We start from the raw sequence: 21,425 nt of genomic DNA, 5'->3' as shown, positions 1-21,425 counted from the left end.
GTATATCAACTAATATGTGGTCTAAACTTAGATTTGTCAAACTAAGATAAATATTTCTCCTGTCCTGATCTGGCCATACAAAGACACGCTCAAAAACACGCTGGACCAAGTAGCTCCCCTCACCCTCAGAACCTCCAAACACAGAGTAAAACAGCCCTGGCTCAAGCACAAACTCGATTTGTCCAGTGATACTCTAGGAGCGCCGAACTATGGAGGAAAACACACACCAGAAAACTTTATCCATGATAAATTCATGCTACTAAGAACCTATAAATCTGCCCTTCAACTCACCAAACAGATCTACTTCCCCACCCTGATCTCCTTGAATTGTAAAGCGCTGCGGAATATGTTGGCGCTATATAAAGTGTATTATAATAAATATGGCACATTTTAAGACTTTCTTTTAACTCTGCACGCTCTAAGAATTAGACAGTTTTGATAAATATGCCCCAAAGTTTAAACGTTAAACATCCATCAGTTCGGCACAAAGTAAAATTAATGTGTGAATGTCAGATTTGCATAAATCAGAAGATGACAAGTTACCATATGTCTGAGCATCAAAAGACTCGGCTCCCTGCTTGATGTGCTCATAAGCGTCAGCTTCTTGTGTCTGGTGTTTAGTTTGCTTGTCAAGATCGTCCATTTCACTGCTGGATTCCATGGTCTTCAGCCTTTTGTGGACTTGCTCAGTGTCATCCCCCAAGGTACGATTGTCATCGGTTTGGCCTGGTTTTCGCTTAACACTCTAACAATGAATATCAGGTAGATATAGGTCAAGAACGCACACTGAAAAGATGACTCAGGTAACATGTGGCCTTGAACGCTAAAATCTAACGTATCCACACCTTATGTGCACTGTAAGCGATTGTTCCCTGTAACCAGCCAATTTAGACCTAAAAATAGTTTGTCCTCACGATCATTTTTGGCACTATAGACTCAGATGGTGCTTTTGAACCATAACATCGATTTTGGATGGTTTATCACTTACATTTTACAACCATTTTTGAAGGACACAAGATAAATGAGAATACAATCTAACCAACTGGTTTGTGTCGAATGACGACTCTTGAGCAAGAAAGAGCCGAAGACCAATTAACTTATCAAAACCTCAGCAAGAGGATATCCTTATTTTACTTTATCAAAATTCAGTCACATGCAAAAGATCAGAATCTACACTAAAAAGCTACTTTTGGGCCAATTTTCAAGCCACTGAGCTGATGAATTACAAAGTTTAAGATAAAACAGTAATCTGCTAAATGATATGCAATTCAAGCTGTAGGACTCATACACACGTTTTAGATGCTTACCATACAGATGTTATTCATAGTGTTTTGCAAGCATTTTTGGTGGATTATTTTTTACATTGTTTGTACATTTGTAACCTATTGTATTTTGAATACTATGAAAAAGTCAATAGGAAATAAAGTTAGAAAAAATAGCCCAGAACAAACTGATCTGAGGGGAAAAAAAGACAAAACAAAAAAACAGGACACAAAAGAAACGCCAATGACAAAGTAAAAAACATGGTGAGAAACATATTTTATACTACATACAGAAAAAAAATTTGAAATGAAAAAAGCAATGATGAACACCAGAAGAAAAGCCTCTAAAAATGTTGCATGTGAAGTCAGCATTAATGTTCGTTTACAGATCCTAAAGACAAACCATTCACCTGTGTAGGATGGACACTCTGCTTCTCTAAAGCCATACGTGCCATCAGTTTCGACTCATGCCCTTCAGAATGACTTGCATCGGCTGATCCTATCCCATGCTCCTAGAGGAGAACAATTTCATTAATGAATTGATAAGCTTTTACTCAGGAAAAGGCAAAGTTAGAAAGATAAAACAGGATTTTTGGGTTGCTTACAGTAAAATCTGTTTCTCGGAGCCTTCATTGGGGGACACAGAGACCATGGGTGTATTCTGCTGCCACTAGGAGGCTGACACTATGCACAAAAAAAGGTTAGCTCCTCCTCCGCAGTGTACACCCCACCGACCGGCAGGGAATTCCTCAGTTAGTGAGAAAGCAGTAGGAGAAGTAACAGAATAGATTGAAAACAGAACAAACAACTCAACTGTAACCAAACCAACCAAAGTAAGAACAGGAGTTGTAGAACATGGGAGGGTGCTGTGTCCCCCAATGAAGGCTCCGAGAAACAGATTTTACGGTAATGGCGATGGCCACCAGAAAGGCTACCTTCCAGGAGAGAAGGGAAGGGGAGACTTCTCTGAGAGGTTCAAAGGGAGAACCTTGCAGAACGTCAAGAACCAGATTAAGATCCCATGGATCCACGGGCGCTCGATACGGAGGAGCCGTGTGAGCCACGCCCTGAAGAAAGGTTTTGACCTGAGGGCGGGAGGCCAAAGTCTTCTGAAATAAAATGGACAGCGCCGAAACATGACCCTTCAAGGAACTGAGAGCAAGCCCTGCATCCAGCCCTGCCTGAAGAAACGCCAGAACGGAAGGGAGCGAAAAGCACATAGGCGCGATGTTATTGGCCTCACACCAAGTGAAATAGGCCTTCCAAGTACGATAGTAAATTTTGGAAGATGATGGCTTCCTGGCTCGGATTATGGTATGAATTACTCGACCGGAGAATCCTGCTCGTTTCAAAACCTCGGTCTCAACAGCCACGCCGTTAAATTGAGCGGCCGAGAATTGGGGTGGCAAATCGGACCTTGAGACAGCAGATCTGCCCTGTCTGGAAGCTTCCAGGGGGCGTCCGCGAGAAGGTTGACAATGTCCACGAACCAAGACCTTCTGGGCCAATTCGGGGCGATGAGAATGACTGGAATTCCTTCTGCTTTGATCTTCTTCAACAGCTTGGGAAGAAGAGGCAGGGGAGGAAACAGGTAGGGGAGCTTTCAAAGAGAAAAGCGTCTCGGCGTACTATTCCCGTTTGCTAAAGAGCTCACGGACAACTGGGCTGCTTCTCCCTCGGTGGACCCGCCCATGTCCAGACTTTCTAATAACACGGTTCTCCCGCTTTCAGGTGTGGCGGCTCTAAAGGATTCTAATGATAGGATTATAGAATCCCTAGCTAAGTCCGCCTTCGAAGCGGCTTCAGCGGCGGTATGTCCAAGCTTTGCTTCATCTTGGGCAGCAAAAGCCATAGCTACTTGGGCAGAGGATCTTTGTTAGGGCATCCTAGATAAAGCACAACCAGAGCGATTGGCCGATCTCACCAATCAGATTTCCCATGCGGGGGATTATCTGCTTTCTGCTTCTTTGGATGCCACATCCTGCGCGGTTCAGGCGGCAAGCAACGTTGTGGCAATCCGACGTACAATTTGGCTCAAGGCCTGGCAGGCGGACTTGTCTTCTAAGAAGTCTTATTAATCTGCCTTTTCAGGGAGTACGCCTCTTTGGATCCCAATTGGACCAGATTATTAAGGACGCCACCGGAGGCACGAGTTCCCTTCTCCCTCAGTCTAAGCCTTGCAGACCTCCACTAAGGCGTCAGTTTCGATCCTTTCGGGCTTTCCACCGTTTCAATACGGCGGAGAACCCATCCAACCAACAAAGACCGCAGGCGCGCCAAGATAGAAAGTTTCCTTCAGACCCACTCCTTCCTGGTGATCCCACTCTTCCCAGGGCAGACCATCCAGATCCAGGTCTGGACGGTCTACATCTGCATGACTATTGTCGGACTCCCGAGGGTCCCTTCCGATTGGGAGGTCGACTTCTCTTCTTCAGGGACGTTTGGCTGGCCTCAGTAGAGGACGCTTGGGTCAGGGAGGTTGTATCGTCAGGATACAAGATAGAGTTCGTTTCTCTTCCACCGAATCGTTTCTTCGAATCCCGACCTCCAAAGGATCCAGCCTTGATTCCGGGGTTCTTTACGGCCATCACCTCTCTCCTCAGTTCCGAGGTGATTGTGCCCGTTCCCGTCTCGGAGCGGTTCACAGGATTTTATTCGAACCTTTTTGTGATGCCGAAAAAAGGCGGGGCGGTCCGACCCATCTTGGATCTCAAGCTTCTCAACAAGAGAGTACGCCTTCGCCACTTTCGGATTGAGTCGGTTCGTTCGGTAATCGCTTCCATGGAGGAGCAGGAATTCATGTGTTCAATAGACATCCAAGATGCCTATCTACACGCCCATATTCCCCGGACATCAGAAGTTCCTGCGTTTTGCGATACGCCAGGAACATTACCAGTTCGTCGCGCTCCCCTTCGGTCTCGCCACCGCTCCCAGAGTCTTCATGAAGATCATGGCTGCGCTGATGGCCTTGTTGAGGATCAGAGGTCTCGTTCTTTTTCTGTACCTCAACGATATTCTGATCAAAGCTTCCTCTTTTCAACAGGCTCGCCTAAGTTTGACGATCGTCCTATACACCCTTTCCAATTTCGGCTGGATCGTCAACAGGAAAAAGTCTTGTCTGATTCCTTCTCAACGTCTTGTGTTTCTGGGCCTACTGTTCGACACACGTCGGTCAAGGGTCTTTCTCCCGCGAGAGAAGATATCTTTCCCTGCAGCAGGATGTACGATCGCTGCAGACCACACTATTTCCGTCCCTCCGAACAGCTATGAGTGTCCTGGGAAAGATGGTGGCTGCGATAGAGGCAGTTCCCTTTGCCCAATTTCACTCCAGACCTCTCCAGCATGCCATTCTGTCGAGGTGGAACAGGTCGGCTCTGTCCCTGGATCGCCCTGTACGTCTTTCATGCCGGGTCAAGCGGTCACTCAACTGGTGGTTGACGTCACCTCTTATCCACTTGGGTCGGTCTTTTCTTCCCATTCACTGGCAGATTGTAACAACGGATGCCAGCCTCCTCGGCTGGGGTGCAGTGTTCCGCCATCACACTGTTCAGGGTCGTTGGTCGACTCAGGAATCAGCTCTGCCGATCAACGTCCTAGAGATACGAGCGATCCAGCTGGCTCTCGTCCACTGGGAAAGGCTCCTCAGGGGCCTGCCGGTCCGGATTCAGACAGACAATGCCACAGCGGTGGCATATGTCAACCGCCAAGGAGGGACACTGAGTGTCTCAGCCCTGGCAAAAGTGTCCAAGATCCTTCAGTGGGCAGAGATTTCGGTACCGACAATCTCCGCGGTACACATTCCCGGCGTAGACAACTGGGCCGCCGACTTTCTCAGCCGCGAGGGTCTCGTGGCAGGAGAGTGGTCCCTACATCCGGAGGTTTTTCTTCAGCTCTGCAGTCGTTGGGGAACCCCGGACGTAGATCTGCTAGCTTCTCGCCTCAACAGGAAGGTCCCACAGTTTGTATCCAGAGCTCGAGATCCTCTCGCAGTGGGCGCCGACGCTCTGGCCATTCCTTGGTCACAGTTCGAGCTTTCAAAGTCTGAACGAAACCTCCTGATCTGAGGATTTCGCAGGGGGGTCAGCAATTTCGAAGGTCTGGTGAATCGCTGCAATGAGGTTCTGCACCGTAACCTTCATGTTCGCATCCTGGTCCGAATCCAGCTCTAAAATCCCCTCAGAAGACCTGTCCGAAAACGCTTCACCTGACTCGGGAGAGGAGGCCCGGGAAGGAGGCTGCTGAGACGGACTATGCGGTGAGATGGGACGAGGGGAGGATTCCGGCTGGAGATCCTGCCTGGGTCTTTTGCGACTAACGCTGGCTGACTCAGACGGAATCTCTTGAGACCTGCTGGACCCTGCAGAAGTGTCCAGGGGCAACTTATCCAGAGCGGCTACCAGGGACTGAGACACCCTGGTGAGGTCTGCCACTGATTGAGAAAGAGATGAAGCCCAGCCAGGCATGGGGGGTTCACTCTCACATGGGGCCCTAGATGGCTCCTGGACAGCGTCAGGCTGAATTGGATTGCTACAGTCCAGGTAGAGGGGAGTGGACTGACCTGAGGGAAGTTTGCGATTGCAAGAAGAGCACGCAAAGTACTTGACTAGAGTGCAGGGGGGAGCCGTAGAGCGGGCACGATCAGATTTAGAGTTAGACATAGTGATAACTGAGGTAGTGCCGGAAGGTTGGGGGACAGAAGGCAGAGGAGGGTGTCAGTCTGCAGATGCAGCGCTACTCACAGTCCGGTGTCCCCAGAGACAATGCTATCCGGCTTGTCTGCAGCTGCAGGTCAGAGCGAAATCCGGGTGACAGAACGGCGTCCGGCTGACAGGCTGGGAAGATGGCGACCGCCTGAGAGAATGGGAAAACGCGCGCTTCCAGGGGAAGAAGAAGGGCGGCGCTAACTGCCAGGCAGAAGGAGGCACCGCCCACTGGCCAAGAATAGGCTGGGGTGCAAGAAGGAGGCGGTGGGAGGGCCTGGAACGGGCGGGAGAGAAGCCCCCTTAGAAGAAAGGGGCGGGGGGTGTGGCCGCGACCCAGAAGAAGGCCCGAAATGAAGCCGGAGCCTAAATTAATAGCGGCGGCCGCCTGTCAGCGCGGAGATCCCGCAGTGCTGCCGCGGCAAACGCTCTGCAGAGCGCCGCTGCCATCCGCTGGGCCCAGGACTGAAGGTGGGGGGGAAAACGCCGGGCAAGGCCCCTTCTGACGCCAGGGCCTGGAGTAATTGCGGCGGCCGCAGTGGCCGCTTTGAATAAGATTGGAGCCACCGAGATGCCCATCTAGGGATGAGGAGGACGTGACTCTCTGGCATTCAATAAAGGTATCTCAATATCCCACGCTGTCTGTCTTCTGTAGTGTCCGCGTCTCATCCAGACCGACAGGCTCTGGTGGGCGAGTGGGTGGGAGACGGGGAGCGAGGACCATCTGGATCGCTGGCACGCATCCGTGCTGAGCTCTTGGTCCTGCTGTAGAGACCTATGAGGATACGGGGTGGCAGTACATGCCGTACTCATAGTCTCTTTGTGGGAGTACAGCTGTGACTCTTCATGCTGTATCCCTCCGGAACCTGAAAAGGAACGACGCACACCGAGGTAGATATGGGTCTAATGAAAGACCCGTGTCCACCTCCTACTGACACTAAGCTAAACTGAGGAATTCCCTGCCGGTCGGTGGGGTGTACACTGCGGAGGAGGAGCTAACCTTTTATTGTGCATAGTGTCAGCCTCCTAGTGGCAGCAGCATACACCCATGGTCTCTGTGTACCCCAATAAGGCGAACGTGAAAATAACTTTTCCCCAATGATTTTCACAACTTTCATTATCAAAATCCTATTTGACAGGGTCGGTCCTAATTTCCAGCAGCTGCAGTGACTTTGTTTCAAGACAGACAAAAGTATCTGAGGACTGAACAGAGCAGGTTGCTTGGCTCCGTACAATAGTTAAGAAAACCCCCTTTCTCCTGTATAACTTATATATTGACAAAGAATGAGGCTTAGCGATTAAAAAGCTATTCAGTCACTCCCCATCATATACATTACCACCACAGGGAGGGGGAAGAAGCCCTCTTTTGTGCGGAGGTGAGGCCAGAAGAGGTATTGCTGTGTACAACGCTCACAGCAGGTCAATGGTGGAGTTTTGATAATGAAAGCATATTACCAAGTTGTATTATTTTCAATTTGAAGACCATACTTAATTTGGAACAAATTGGAAAATCCCCAAAGCAAACGTAATAAGTTACCTCCTTGGCTTCATCCTTTTCTGAGGCGGCACCAGCCAGTTCAGCCGCAGTATCGCTCTGTAAGTTTTCCTCTGCAGTTTGCCCACAAGTCTCATGTTCCATTCTCTGAGCAGAGTCGGAAACCTCTTCATCGTCGGCAATTTTTTCTTCCTCGTCATTCTGACAAAAAGCATAAAATGTCAGCTTGTTGATATATTGAGACATGAAAACCCTTGAGCATGTAGAATAATGGACTCCCGTTGTTCATGCATAAAGCGGTACTGATTGCTGCATGGAATCTTCTTTATAACCAGCACATCAACAGAATATTCTTTAAAAAAGGTCTACAAAATCGGTGGGTAATATTTGTCTCTCTCAATCTCTACATGGCAATGGCTCGAGGGACAAAACATTGCACATACAGAAGTCTCAAAAGGAGTGCCCATTAATCTAAAGACTCAAAGGTAGTGGTGGTGGTGGTCTAATATCTTTTGTGACCAATACCAACTATAAAAGTGTCTCGCCAGTATTAAAAGGGGTTACATAACCTATTGGCAACAGAGATGATCACTTGCTGATCCGTGGAGGTCGCACCAATTGCCACATCGGGGAATCTTTATCCCCACTGGGGAACTTTTACCCTAATTTTAAAATGGGGCAGCAGGTTGAATGCTAAAACACCACTACATTCACTCTCTATGGGACTGCCAGAAAAATCTAAGCACAGCACTTGGCAGCTCCATGGGCAACAAATGGATGGCAGATTGCACTTGGCACTGCTGAATCATACTAATGGAGATAAAAGTTTCAAATTCTGCCCATCACTGCAGGTGGATTGGAAAGATCATGCCTTAACCAAACAAGCTCTATAATTTTCTCTAACCGTATGTGCCCATTTTACAGCCCGTAGAGACTGACAAACGAATACTTATTTATGAAGTCATTAAGGCAAGTAAAGAATATATTAGAGGGATACTGACTTTCTTTAATCTTTACCTTCCCAGGATGAATGCAACCAATGAAATCTGTATATATTTAAACTCAGAATGAGACAATGCTGTCTTACAGAAGATTGTGCTCATCCACAGAATAAATATCAGCAGAATTGGGCAGTTTGCCTTTAGGCATTTTACATACAAAGCTACAAATGGTTCTTCAAAATGACACAAAGTTTTACCTGAGGCAGGAGTCCACTATCTGTTGGCAATCCATTTTCATTCTCTTTTTCTGGCTCCTGCTTTTCCTCCTCCTCTGCTAAGTCTGCGACATTCTCTCCAGCCTCATTGTTTGCAGACTCTTCCTCTGCTTCTTGATGGTCTGGTTCCTCCTTCTGCTCATCCTTGTCCAGGTTCTCCTGGTCTCCTTCATTCATTTCCTGAACCTCTCCATCAGTTTTGTCCTCATCATTCTCTTCTTGGGCTTTACCTTCTTCTTTTACATCCATTGGTTTCTCTTCTATTTCAAAAGGATTTTCTTCTGCAATAAATTAACAAAGCGGTCTGTACAATGGATCTGCTGACAGGTACTTGGTGAATAGTAAGCTGTATTAATACTACGTCCAGGCAAAAGAGGTCATTCAGCATGGGATTCCACGTAAAAAAAAATCATTACTTCCAGTGCCTTGGACTATTTACTTGCTTGCATGTTATGGCAGAAGGAACCAAAGCACCAGCCTTGTAAGCGCATAGTACGCAAGAAAGTCAGAAGTATTCTGCAAGCAACAATTCCTCTAGCACATGCATACTGAGAACACTGCCAAAATGATGTATTTATATTGGTCACACTCAAAACACAAATGCAGGTAAAAATACAAATTAGGCTGTTGTAAGCAACTAAATAAAAAATAAATGAAAAAGTCAAGCCAGCAACCCTCAAGAAGAGGGCCCCACCAGTGTTACTGATGTGACTATTACTGCTCCTGTAGACAGCAGGTGCACCGTATCACAATTATGGAATAGGCATAGGAACCATTGATCACTACTAATATGGAAGGTATCTTCATGACTGATACCCAGGACATGATATGGCATAAACAGCCCCAAAAACAACCTATAAGCTTGTGAAAGTCTGATTACCTTCACCATTCTCTTTATCTTTTTCATCTCCACTGGCTTTAACCTCATCGGTTTCTAGGTTCAAGTCATCGGGTAGATCAAGAGCTTCTGGCTCTTGATCAGCGTCCTGCTTGCCATGGTAAGGGTCAGTCTCATTTTCATCATATTCCCGCTGAAATGTGAACAGAGAAAGTCAATAATTTAAGTTTTATTTGGAAGAATATCTAAATAGGAAAAAAATTAAACTGATCTGAATCAGTCACATAATTTAATGTGCCTTCGAATGACGCTTCATGCAATTTGATAACACATCTATTACAGTTCAGAGAAGTATTCGCAATTTCAGGGACAAAGGTAACTAAATTCTTGACAACATATCACAGCACTATATGGTCCATTCAATATAAAAGAGGCAAATAGGAAACAATAGTTGCTAATTTACCACTGAAGTAGTGCTAACGGGGAATATTTATGGTGGCATTACCAACTTAAAGGCATCTAAATAGACGTCTGGTGGCAGGTTTGTATTTCTGGTTACAATAATTTTGAGTTACCTCATCAATTTGCTCATGAATTTTGTCTTTGCGATTTTCCTCCCCTTTTTCCTCTTTGGTCTCCTCTTTTTGGTTCCGCTTCTCATCTTTTCCCTGATCCCCATTTGGGTTGTCATTTTTAGCAACCAGCTCCGATTCACCCTTCCAATAGATATAATAGTATAAAACATCAGGGTTGAGTGCTTAATACAATCTTCGTGATAGTCAGTGCTGGCTATACAGCCAGGGAACCAAATAAACATGCAGGGTATTTACAACAAAGGCTGCTTCATCTGTCCTTGAACACCCAAACATATGCAGCAACACAAATGTTAAATGCCATTTTCTATACTTTAATACCAAAATAACAGTAATTAGGATCACAAAGTAGAAAATCTGCATGACACTCTAAATCAGGACATTTACCAGTCAAGGGGAAAAAAATTACTCAAGAACTAACTTTGAGGAACATTTTTCATGCAGGCGTATAGCATGCACATCCCTCAGAAGTGCATCAACATTTCAGCCTCTGGAAACCCCATGTAGCAAGTTATTGGGGCCTAAATGTAATCATCAGTCACACAGTCCATATTCTATAAGTTATCTGCACTACTAGGAAGAGCAGGCAACCCTCTATGGGATAAAACCATTTTTTTTTTTCATTTCTCATTTATGCTTTATACCCATAGAATAACAAGGTATAGAATAAGTTAAGCACTCACCATATCCATTCCTGGTCCAGTCTCTTCTGCTTTATCGCTGTCATCACCATTGTCATCCTCATCATCATCATCTCCCCAAAGACGTTCGTCAAGTTTGTCTGCATCAGCATCACCAAGATCTCCCATCTGTTTATCAAGGTCATCTTCCTCGCTGCTGGATTTATCATCTTCATTTTGTGTAGAAGGAGATTAAAAAATCTGATAAGACGCAAGTATATCTAATATTCAAGTGTTCCCTACCTATCAATGTGATTGACATAAACAGATTAAAATGAAGTTTTATTTATTGCAATTTTATTTTTTCATAGAAGCAGCTCCAGCAATATTTTATTAATCGGTTATCCATTCTCTTTTGTCAAAATGGGGTGGATTGTACACTTAAAAACAGAAGTTCACGGTTGGAAATATTGCATTAGTAACTATATAGATCGCAGTAGTTATAAGATACAGATATGACAAAGCTCATCTTTTCGCTCGGCTCAGCATTTCCTGAAACGTGCAATGAAGGACTGACACGGTCCTGCGATATGATGTCACACTATGTTTATGCTAAAAAAATATTCAGGATTGAGAGTCCTCAGTGGTTGATACCTTTTAATGGCTAACTGAAAAGATGGTAATACATTGCAAGCTTTCGAGACTACTCAGGTCTCTTCATCAGGCTAGACTAATACAAAATCTGAAGTCACATATTTATGCACAATACAGCCTAGAAAAAATGCAATAGATAAGACAAGTGACGTGAAGCAGAACTATCAATATGGGAGAGGGAGAAACATAAATATAAACATTGGACCAGTTCATAGATAAGGAGTCTGGATGTTTTATGGTCCTCTGATTGGGGTCTAGTTCTGTGTTGCCCCGCAAGGTTTTAAAAGGAAATTCCTTAATTGATGTAAAAAGACATAAATCCATGCGACACATTCATTCCAGCACTGAGAGTGTCAAAGTTCGTCATAAATTTGTACTCCCAAACTCGTCTCTCTCTCTGAGATGTGAAGTTACCTTTCAATACCAGTAATTTCATATCCATGCTGCTGTGATCAGGGATACAGAAATGTTTTGCCACAGGTAGATCCATTCTTTTTTCTCTTATAGTGTGACGATGAGCATTCATCCTTGTTCTAAGCTTTTGCCCTGTCTCCCCCACATACAGACCCCCAGTTGGACATTTAGTACAAATAATTAAGTACACCACATTAGATGTAATGCAGGTGAAAGTACCTGGGATCTTGTAGTCCTGATGTGAGTTGGGGATCTTTATCTTGTCCGTGGTCATTATAAATGGACAGGTTTTACATTTTTTCTGGTTGCAAGGAAAGGTTCCTGCAGCTGTTGGAGAGGACAGGGAACTTCTGACAATGATGCTTCTTAAATTTGGGGGCTGCCTAAAACACAGTAGTGGGGGGTCTGGAAAAATGGATTTTAATCGGGCATCTTTTTGTAGTAAAGGTTGTAATTTCCGTGCAGCTCCCCTTAGCACCTCCAGATTTGGGTTGTAGGTGACTACTAGAGGCACTCGGTTATTTTCTTCTTTAGCTTTGTAATGTAGCAGGTGATTCCTTGACAATCTGCTGGCTCTTGTAATTTGGTTTTCAATTGTTCTTGGATGGTAACCCTGATTCAAAAAGGTCTTTTTGAGGCGACCAAGGTGTTTGTCTCTATCCATGGGGTTGGAACATATACGATTGTATCTGATGGCTTGGCTATAGATAATAGAGTTCTTTATGTGTTTTGGATGGAAACTGTCCCATTTAAGGTATGCTGGACTGTCGATTGGCTTCTGATACAGGGATGTCTCTATTTCATTGTTTTTTAGCCTAATGATGGTGTCCAAAAAATTAATCTCGGTACTGGAGTAGTTGAGTGTTAAATTGATGGTGGGATGAAATTGATTAAACTGTTCGTGGAACGTCTTTAGCTGTTGCTCAGACTCCGTCCAGATGATTAAAATATCATCAATGAAGCGGTAGTAGCCCAGGGGCCTGATGGGGCATGAGGACAAAAAATCGCTTTCAAGCTTGGCCATGAAAAGGTTTGCATACTGTGGAGCCATTTTACTTCCCATAGCTGTGCCAGTCTCCTGTAGATAGATCCTGTTGTCAAATTCAAAGTAATTGTGGGTGAGGATGAATTTTATAAGTTTCACCACAGCATCAGCATCAGTCCCTGTGTTTTCCATGAAGAATTTGCAGGCATGTAAACCATCTTGGTGTGGGATATTAGAGTACAAAGATTCCACATCCATGGTGGCCAGGATGGTTCCTTCTGGTAGAGGACCTATTGCTGCTAGTTTATTCAATAGGTCAGTTGTGTCCTGAATGTAGCTGGATGTATCCTTCACCAGTGGTTTAAGAATACCCTCTACCCATCCAGATACCTGCTCAGTGAGGGTGCCCACACATGAAATAATTGGTCTTCCTGGATTTCCAGATTTGTGGATTTTGGGAAGCATGTAGAATGTCCCTATTCTTGGAGTCTCTGGTATCAGGTCATCGCCAGCTCTTATGGACTGGTCAGGCAGACAAGAAACCAACTTGTTTAGTTCCTTGTAATAGTCCTGTGTAGGATCCGACTCCAATTTTCTATAGTAGCATGTGTCCATAAGTTGCCTGTTTGCTTCCTTCATGTAGTCTGATGTATTCATCATGACTATTGCACCTCCCTTGTCAGCAGGTTTAATGATGATTTCTTTGTTGGTTTTTAAAGACTGTATGGCCTTTCTCTCCTGGGCACTGATGTTGGATGCTTGTCTCCTGTTAGTGTCTATGATTGTGGATTTTATCAAATGTCTGAAGGAGTCTATATATTTATCCAAATGAGGGTTGCGTCCAGGTGGAGGTGTCCAGTCTGACCTTTTCCTAGTTGTTACGATCCCTTTTCCTTCGGTCTGAGTGTTTTCTGAATCTTCTGTATCATTGAAATATTCCCTCAGGCGCAGTCTCCTGAAATACTGTTCCATATGTTTATGCTATGCACTTCTATACGTGGCCGCCCAGTGGTTGTGATGTGAATTGCAGTCAGTCAGGAGCACTGCGTGCATCACATGCGTGATGTTGTATGGAATTTCCTTCATGAGAAATTGGCATCCTTAAGCAAGTTCCAGAGACGGTAAGTAAGGATAGACATATCTGTATGAATACTACAATCGACAGTGATGGGCAACAGTATCAAGTAAATGCTACATTGGGGGTCTAATGTAATATAGCTAAAGAAACAAAAAAAGCGCAATAGGGTCTTATCCGGGTTATTGCAGAAAAAATAAATTAGAGTTTACTCACCCTTTTTAGGAGAGATTAAAGCATGTAGGATCAGTAATCTGCTTGCTGCACGTCCAAAGGTCAACTCTGCGACCGCTTCAACATCAGATTTCGGAATAAATTCTTGGACTTTTGTGCGCTACCAGATAAAATCACTAATCCAGTGTTTAGGAGAAAGATTAATCCATTTATTTCCCAACGCGTTTCGAAATGTATACCATTTCTTCTTCAGGGGATGACATAAGAAGAAATGGTATACATTTCGAAACGCGTTGTGAAATAAATGGATTCATCTTTCTCCTAAACACTGGATTAGTGATTTTATCTGGTAGCGCACAAAAGTCCAAGAATTTATTCCGAAATCTGACATTGGGGGTCTAAGCACACGCCACATATTCATACAACATGGAGCAGTGAAGGTAGATGCCTGTTTACAGTGATTTCTTCTTAGACCACATTTACTTAATGATAAAATTCCTTTTTAATGAAGTTAAACTAAACAAGATGTAAGTACCTTGCTTTTCTTGGTCTCCGTCATGCATTTTCCCATCAAAATCGTCAGACATTTCAATAGCATTATCTTCTTCTTTCACGTCAGGCTTGTCGTCAGGATTATCCTTGTCTTTTTCTTCACCCTTTTTCAAGGTATCCTCAACCTTACAAAATGTACCACAATAAAGTCAACCAGACTCTTTCAATAAATACCAGGCAAAACCTCATATGTGACAAAGTATGTAAAAAGGAATTAGTCATACCTGGTCTTCATTTTCAATTTTATCGCTCACATCCTTCATGCCTTCTCCTTCCCCAATGCCTCCTCCCTCATAATCATGGAATTGTGTAGCTCCCTCACCAGCAGAATCCTCAATCAGTTCTTTAGGAATGCAGAATCCCTGTGAGATTAGAATTTAGCCATTACTTTGGCTGGTCTAAAAGCTTAGACACTTAAGACGAAAATAAGGCACACGAAAGGATAACAATGTTGATGTGTAAGAAAACTGAGAATATTGGCTTCCCCAAGTGCTTTCCCATTAGGCAGAATGTCAACGACCTCTTCTAAAGAATCTTAAGCAGCACTTGATGACCTTGTCCACACAATATTCCAAAGGTAATGATATTACTGAACACGGACTACAAAGACTTCATATAACAGAACGTACCACCTCCTCTATACATTCTACATTTATGTTGAATAATCTATGCCGCCCACAACCCTGAAATTAACAAAATTTAACAAATATCAATTGTCTAAAAAGTCTAAAAATTTTGACTATGTCTAATAGTTTTAGGGTATGTTCACATGTGGCTCATTTTCTTGTACTTTTAAAAGGAAAACAAACTGCATTTTACAGTACCAGCAGAAAAGCAATGGAACTCCATTACAGTGAATGTTAGAATAGCAGCTGTATGGCAGTGGTAGCACCGTGCGCAGTGATGAGGCAGTGACCCACAAAGTTCAAACATAAAAGTCTCTTTAATCTGTTTCCTCACAATATTAAAGTCCAAATCACACACAAGTGCAAATCATATAGCATTAATTTCCATTTCACAGCACTACATAGCACCTGGTATCCTCCGGATCGCAGCCAGGGAACCATACCCTCCAGTTTGCAGCCAACAAATACACCAGTCCACCTTCAAGACCAGTTGCCGTAGACGACAGCGCCACTATGTGAGCTGTGGGTGCCAGTAGTTGCTCTTTTGGGCTCCGTGTTACTTTCACAAAGGCCGCGCCCCTGCAGGCTGTCTGCTCAACACCACGCAAACTCCACTCTGATACTGACACACCTAATGCTCTGCCTTAGGCCACATGGAAAACCCGGACTGGAAATGAAACAGACTGCACCACTAACATACTGCAGTCAGTTTCAAAACAAAACCCAGAGCAGGTTTTCCCTAAATCTGTCTTGGACACTACTAGTACGTTCAAGATTACACTTATTTCTATTATTTCTTGTCTGCACTGCAGTCATCGCTATGCCCTTGACTGCCATGCACACCTATGGACTTCGTACGCCTCCATGCACATCCTAGGGAGAACATACAGCGCCCCTTAGCTGTAACAGGGGTCACTGCCTCACAAAGCTTTTTTGAAAATTCAACCTTTCTGCAGGTTTTTTTACTCATTGAAAGCAAAGATAAAATGCAAAAACAATGAAGAAAAATGCTTTGTGTTAGAACATACTATGTGAACATTTTTAAAATCCTGCTACTATTTTATTTTTATTTATTTTTTTAACTGCAGATGGATGTAGAACTTTATTAAAGGGGTTGTCCGGGCTTTTCACATAATCTCAGTACATAATCTGGGCTGCAGAATTATGACAATAAGTAATTTGCTTTGTCACTAGTTTGCACGGTTTTCTAGATATTCTGAACAGAACGTCCAAGGGGGGGGGGGGGCTGGGTGTGTGTGTTATGGCATTGAAATGAGAACTAGTCGTAACCTCCTACTCTACTCCAAACATGCCCTCTATAGCAACAACCCCACCCTCCATAGCTACAGGCCCTCCCCGTCCACATGAAGAAGCCCTCATCACACAGTAACAAATCCTCCCCCTCTAGCAGCCTCACTGCAGAGAGCAGACCACCCAGCTGCTCCTCCCCCAGACACACGCTGAACAGTGATCTATGGAAAGTGATACTAGTGAGGAGGGAAAATTGTCCTGTATTCTGGGACAGGCTGCTCCCATCAGTATTTGTGTCATTAGAGACACAGTGCTCACACATACACTGCACCAAATCTGCTGCTGTGTGAAGACATCAGTGACACAGAGGTGTCTCATTCACACAGCAGAGGCTTTGTCACACAACAGATTACATCAGTGACTGCCATCCCCTATGCAGATTAGAAGCTGCAGACCTCCATCACTGGCCATCACACAGTCTGTTCTCACTGCTGCCAGCAGCCTGGGACAGTGAGGGAAGGAATTACTGATAATGAGTTATGTATTGTAATCATGGAGTGGCCCAGAATACAGGACGATTTTCCCTCCTCACTAGGTTCACTTTCCATAAATCACTGTGTGTGTCTGGGGGAGGAGCAGCTGCTCTATGCACTGAGGCTGCTAGAGGGGGAGGATATGTTACTGTGTGATTAGGGCTTCTTCATGTGGATGGGGAGGGCCTGTAGCTATGGAGGGTGGGGTTGTTGCTATAGAGGGCATGTTTGGAGTAGAGTAGGAGGTTACGACTAGTTCTCATTTCAATGCCATAACACCCCCCCTTGGACGTTCTGTTCAGAATATCTAGAAAACCGTGCAAACTAGTGACAGAAAGTAAATTACTTATTGTCATAATTCTGCAGCCCAGATATGTACTGAGATTATGTGAAAAGCCCGGACAACCCCTTTAAAGTACTCATTAATTTGGAACACATGTAACTCATCTGACCAGGCACACACAAATACTTACCTTCTGAGCAAGTTCTGTAAATATATAGGTCAGGACTGAGAGCAGTTTGCCTGTAGCTCTGTGTGTGGTTAATGACACAGTGAGGTAAAACAGGAGGAGGTCAGAGTAGGAAGACAGCATGGGTAGGAGTCGGACAAGCAGGCCACAACACTGATTGAAAAACTGAAAAGCAAAGAAAATTGGTTACAAAACGTGAGCAAGAAACACCCACTTACAAGATGCTTCCCATCATTAATAGCACAACCTATTGAACGTATAAGTGATAACTTGCTGATTAGCAGAAGCTTAATACTGCAACCCCCACCGATCCTGAGAATGCAATTCTGAAAAGACCCATTGGGATGACTTGGTGACTGCATGTGTGCCACCGTCCATTCATAGGCTGTGGATGCCCTATAGATGGTTCAGCACAATGCTCGACTTTTTTTTTTTTGCCTACCCCATAAAAAAGGGAGTGGTGGCGTATTATGATGGGACTTTTCAGAGCCCTGTTCTCAGAATCGGTGTGGGTGCCAGCCGTCACCTGCTCGCTGATCATCACAATATCACCTATGCCTTAGATGCATTACTTTTTAACTATGGAAAAACGATTCAACAGAGTACACTGACATGTAATTTCATAAGAAGAGAAGAAGAATAAGTCTACCGTGTGTTTATCCTTTATGCAGTCAGCAACGTAGCTCTTAAGGCGCTCAAGAAGACCGGAGACAGAAGATATAATAGTCTGTACATCCAAAGCCTTTAAATCAAGGCAAACATCCTCAGTCAGTAACTTTGTAATGATGCCTTCCTGAAGACTGTCTTCTTTCTGGTCTTCAGCTTTATAAAAAAAAAAAAAATAGAAACAGTTATATAAAGCAAAAACGATAATCCCAAGTAGCTGAAGTTATTACACAGATGAAGTCAGAAGTTATGACTGCAGTTTTTACCTTCTTCCGCGGTTTTGACAAGTTTAGGCATTTCCTTTTGCTTATTTTTTTCCACAAGCTTTTGAGTGCCATATAAAATGCTCTTAATGGCAGCTTCCACCTGATCGGAGAAATCTTTAACGTATTTTTCATCTGACTCTTGGTTCCCTTATGATAAACACAAAAGTGACGATTAAAGAAAAGTACAAGAAATGACACCACAAGAGCACTGATGATAAAAGCGTTAACCATCCCTTTTCCAACTGAGTGCTTTATACAACTTGTTAGGTAGTTTAGCGTAACTATTCCACAAGGGACATGGGCAGCCTAAATGTATATGGGCCACAAGGGACAAATGAATATATAGGTGTTAAATAACAAGACAGAAGGCTAAGAACCTATAGTCCTAGGTGATGAATATACACGTCAACCAGGGATCCAGGTGAAGGCTTTTCGATAGCTCTCTACTACACGCAGATACATTTATTGATTATATAATTTTATAGGTGGGTCATACTTGGTGTTGCAAATAGGAAAAAGTTTCCTCGTTAAAGGGAGTCTGTCAGCACTCTTTTGCTACATAATCTTACAGCAGCATGATGTAGGGGCAGAGACTCTGATTCAAGCAATGTATCACTTAGTTTACTGGGTGCAGCATCTGTGATACATGGATTTTTGTGATAACGCACGGTAAAATCCTTTTCTCCGAGACGCTCATTGGGGGACACAGATACTGTGGGTGTATGCTTCTGCCGCTAGGAGGCTGACACTAAGTGAAAAAAAGGAGATTTTTGTGTACTCACCGTAAAATCTCTTTCTCTTAGCCTTTAATTGGGGGACACAGAACCGTGGGTGTTATGCTGCTGTCCACTAGGAGGCGACAATATGCATAATCTGAAAAAGATTAACTTTGGCTCCTCCTCTGCAGTATACACCCCTGGACGGCGTCAGCCTTCTCCAGTTTTGTGCAAAAGCATTAGGAGGAATATACCAGAAACATAACCATGCCTGTAAGAAGGCTACCATAAATGAGCTCAAACAATATGAGAACCCAGTTCAAACAATATGAGAACCCAAACGTAACAACGGCCCGCAAGGGCAACAGGGTGGGAGCTGTGTCCCCCAATTAAAGGCTAAGAGAAAGAGATTTTACGGTGAGTACACAAAAATCTCCTTTACTCTGTCGCCTTATTGGGGGACACAGAACCGTGGGACGTCACAAAGCAGTCGCTGGGTGGGAAGCAGTGGACGAATATTGTACTGACAGTTCCCTAAATTTGGGGTACTGCCGCCTGCAGGACCCGTCTACCCAGGCTCGCATACCCTGAGGACTGGGTATGCACTCTGTAGTGTTTTGTAAATGTGTGCAGGCTAGTCCAAGTGGCTGTCTTACACACTTGATGTGCCGAGGCTTGATGCTGAATGGCCCAAGAGGCCCCTACCGCCCGCGTAGAGTGAGCCGTGATACCGGCCGGAAGAGCAGAATTGTTAAGGCGGTAAGCTTCTTGAATGGTGGACTTGATCCACCTAGCAAGGGTGGCGTTGAAAGCCGGTAGGCCCTTGCGAACGCCTTCTGGAAGAAGGAAAAGTGAATTAGACTTCCGGAAGGGAGCAGTCCTAGACACGTAAATACGCAATGCCCTGACAAAGTCTAGCGTATGCAGAGCCTTCTCCACTCTATGAACGGGAACCGGGCAAAGAGATGGTAATGAGATTCTCTCATTGAGGTGGAAGGTGGACACTGTACGGAGAACCACCTTGTCCTGATGAAAAACCAGGAAGGGTTGTCTGCAGGAAAGAGCTGAAAGTTCGGACACCCTGCGTAGCGAGGTGATTGCCACCAGGAAAATCCACTTCCTGTGATAGAAAGCGGAGTGAGACCTCCTTTAGGGGTTCAAAGGGAGGTGACTGTAGTGCTGTCAAGACCAGGTTGAGGTCCCACGTCTCCGACGGATGTTTGTAGGGGGGAACCAATCGAAAAACCCCTTGGAGAAAAGTCTTCACTTGCGGATTGTTAGCAAAATGCCTCTGAAAGAGCACTGAAAGCGCTGACACCTGGCTCTTAAGCGAGCCCAGGGATAGCCCGGCGTCCAGGCCTGACTGAAGGAAACCGAGGACCTTTGGAAGAGAATAGGGGAGTGGGATGTGCCCACGAAATTCGCACCATGTGAAGAAAGCCTTCCAGGTACGATAGTAAGTTTTGGCTGAAGTTGGCTTTCGAGCCCTGATCATGGTTTTAACAACGTCCGATGAAAAAACCTGCTTGGGTCAAAAACCAGGTCTCAATGGCCACGCCGTCAGATTGAGAGCCCCTGATTTCTGGTGGAAGAACAGGCCTTGTGACAGAAGTTCAGGACGTGTGGGGAGACGCCAGGGAGCGTCTGCTGTGAGTTGCACTACGTCGGCGTACCATGTACGCCTGGGCCAGTCTGGAGTGAATAGGATGGTGGGGAACACCCTCTTGTTTGATCTTCCTCAGGACTCTGGAAATCAGGGGAAGGGGTGGAAAAAGGTACAGAAGCTGGAACTGGGTCCAGTCCTGAACCAGGGCATCTGCTCCGAGCGACTGCGGATCGCGCGTCCTGGCCATGAAATTGGGAACTTTGGCATTGAGATGGGATGCCATCAGAACCACGTCCGGGGTCCCCCAACAATGGCAGATCTGATGGAAAACTTCGGGATGGAGAGACCACTCCCCCGAGTCCATTCCTTGACGGCTGAGATAGTCGGCTTCCCAGTTGTCCACACCCGGAATGTGGACCGCAGAGAGTACCGACCTCGCATCCTCCGCCCAGTGTAGGATACGTGTTACTTCGTTCATCGCCTGGATGCTGCGGGTGCCGCCTTGATGGTTCATGTATGCCACCGCTGTGGCATTGTCCGACTGCACTCTGATATGAGAGTCTGCTAGCAAGTGATGGAAGGCTTTCAATGCCAGGAAGATGGCCTGAATTTCCAAGATGTTGATGGGCATGGTCACTTCCATTGGTGACCACTTGCCTTGCGCTCTGTGATGTAGGTGTACCGCGCTCCAACCTGTAAGGCTTGCGCCGGTG

General features: G+C 45.0%; 1 protein-coding gene across 2 annotated transcripts in view; it reads right to left on the bottom strand.

Moving 5' to 3' along the window:
• The window catches only part of MDN1 (midasin AAA ATPase 1), a 476,296-nt gene that overhangs the window by 20,118 nt on the left and 434,753 nt on the right, over positions 1 to 21,425 (bottom strand). The window contains exons 81-92 of one of the 2 annotated variants that reach the window (XM_073589565.1): positions 18,391 to 18,537; positions 18,108 to 18,280; positions 17,462 to 17,623; positions 14,803 to 14,940; positions 14,562 to 14,703; positions 10,788 to 10,963; positions 10,087 to 10,227; positions 9,554 to 9,704; positions 8,656 to 8,954; positions 7,500 to 7,658; positions 1,673 to 1,774; positions 544 to 745 (exon numbers count right to left, since the gene is read on the bottom strand). In XM_073589565.1, coding sequence (XP_073445666.1) covers positions 544 to 745; positions 1,673 to 1,774; positions 7,500 to 7,658; positions 8,656 to 8,954; positions 9,554 to 9,704; positions 10,087 to 10,227; positions 10,788 to 10,963; positions 14,562 to 14,703; positions 14,803 to 14,940; positions 17,462 to 17,623; positions 18,108 to 18,280; positions 18,391 to 18,537 — 1,992 coding nt within the window. The remainder of the gene's footprint in view (positions 1 to 543; positions 746 to 1,672; positions 1,775 to 7,499; positions 7,659 to 8,655; positions 8,955 to 9,553; positions 9,705 to 10,086; positions 10,228 to 10,787; positions 10,964 to 14,561; positions 14,704 to 14,802; positions 14,941 to 17,461; positions 17,624 to 18,107; positions 18,281 to 18,390; positions 18,538 to 21,425) is intronic. The other variant, XM_073589566.1, reaches the window with a different exon arrangement.

The sequence above is a fragment of the Dendrobates tinctorius genome, unplaced genomic scaffold (assembly GCF_039654945.1).
Source record: "Dendrobates tinctorius isolate UK_male_01 unplaced genomic scaffold, ASM3965494v1 ptg000111l, whole genome shotgun sequence".
NCBI lineage: Eukaryota > Metazoa > Chordata > Amphibia > Anura > Dendrobatidae > Dendrobates > Dendrobates tinctorius.
The sequence above is the reverse complement of the archived record's forward strand: the minus strand, read 5'-3'. Positions and strand labels throughout refer to the sequence as shown.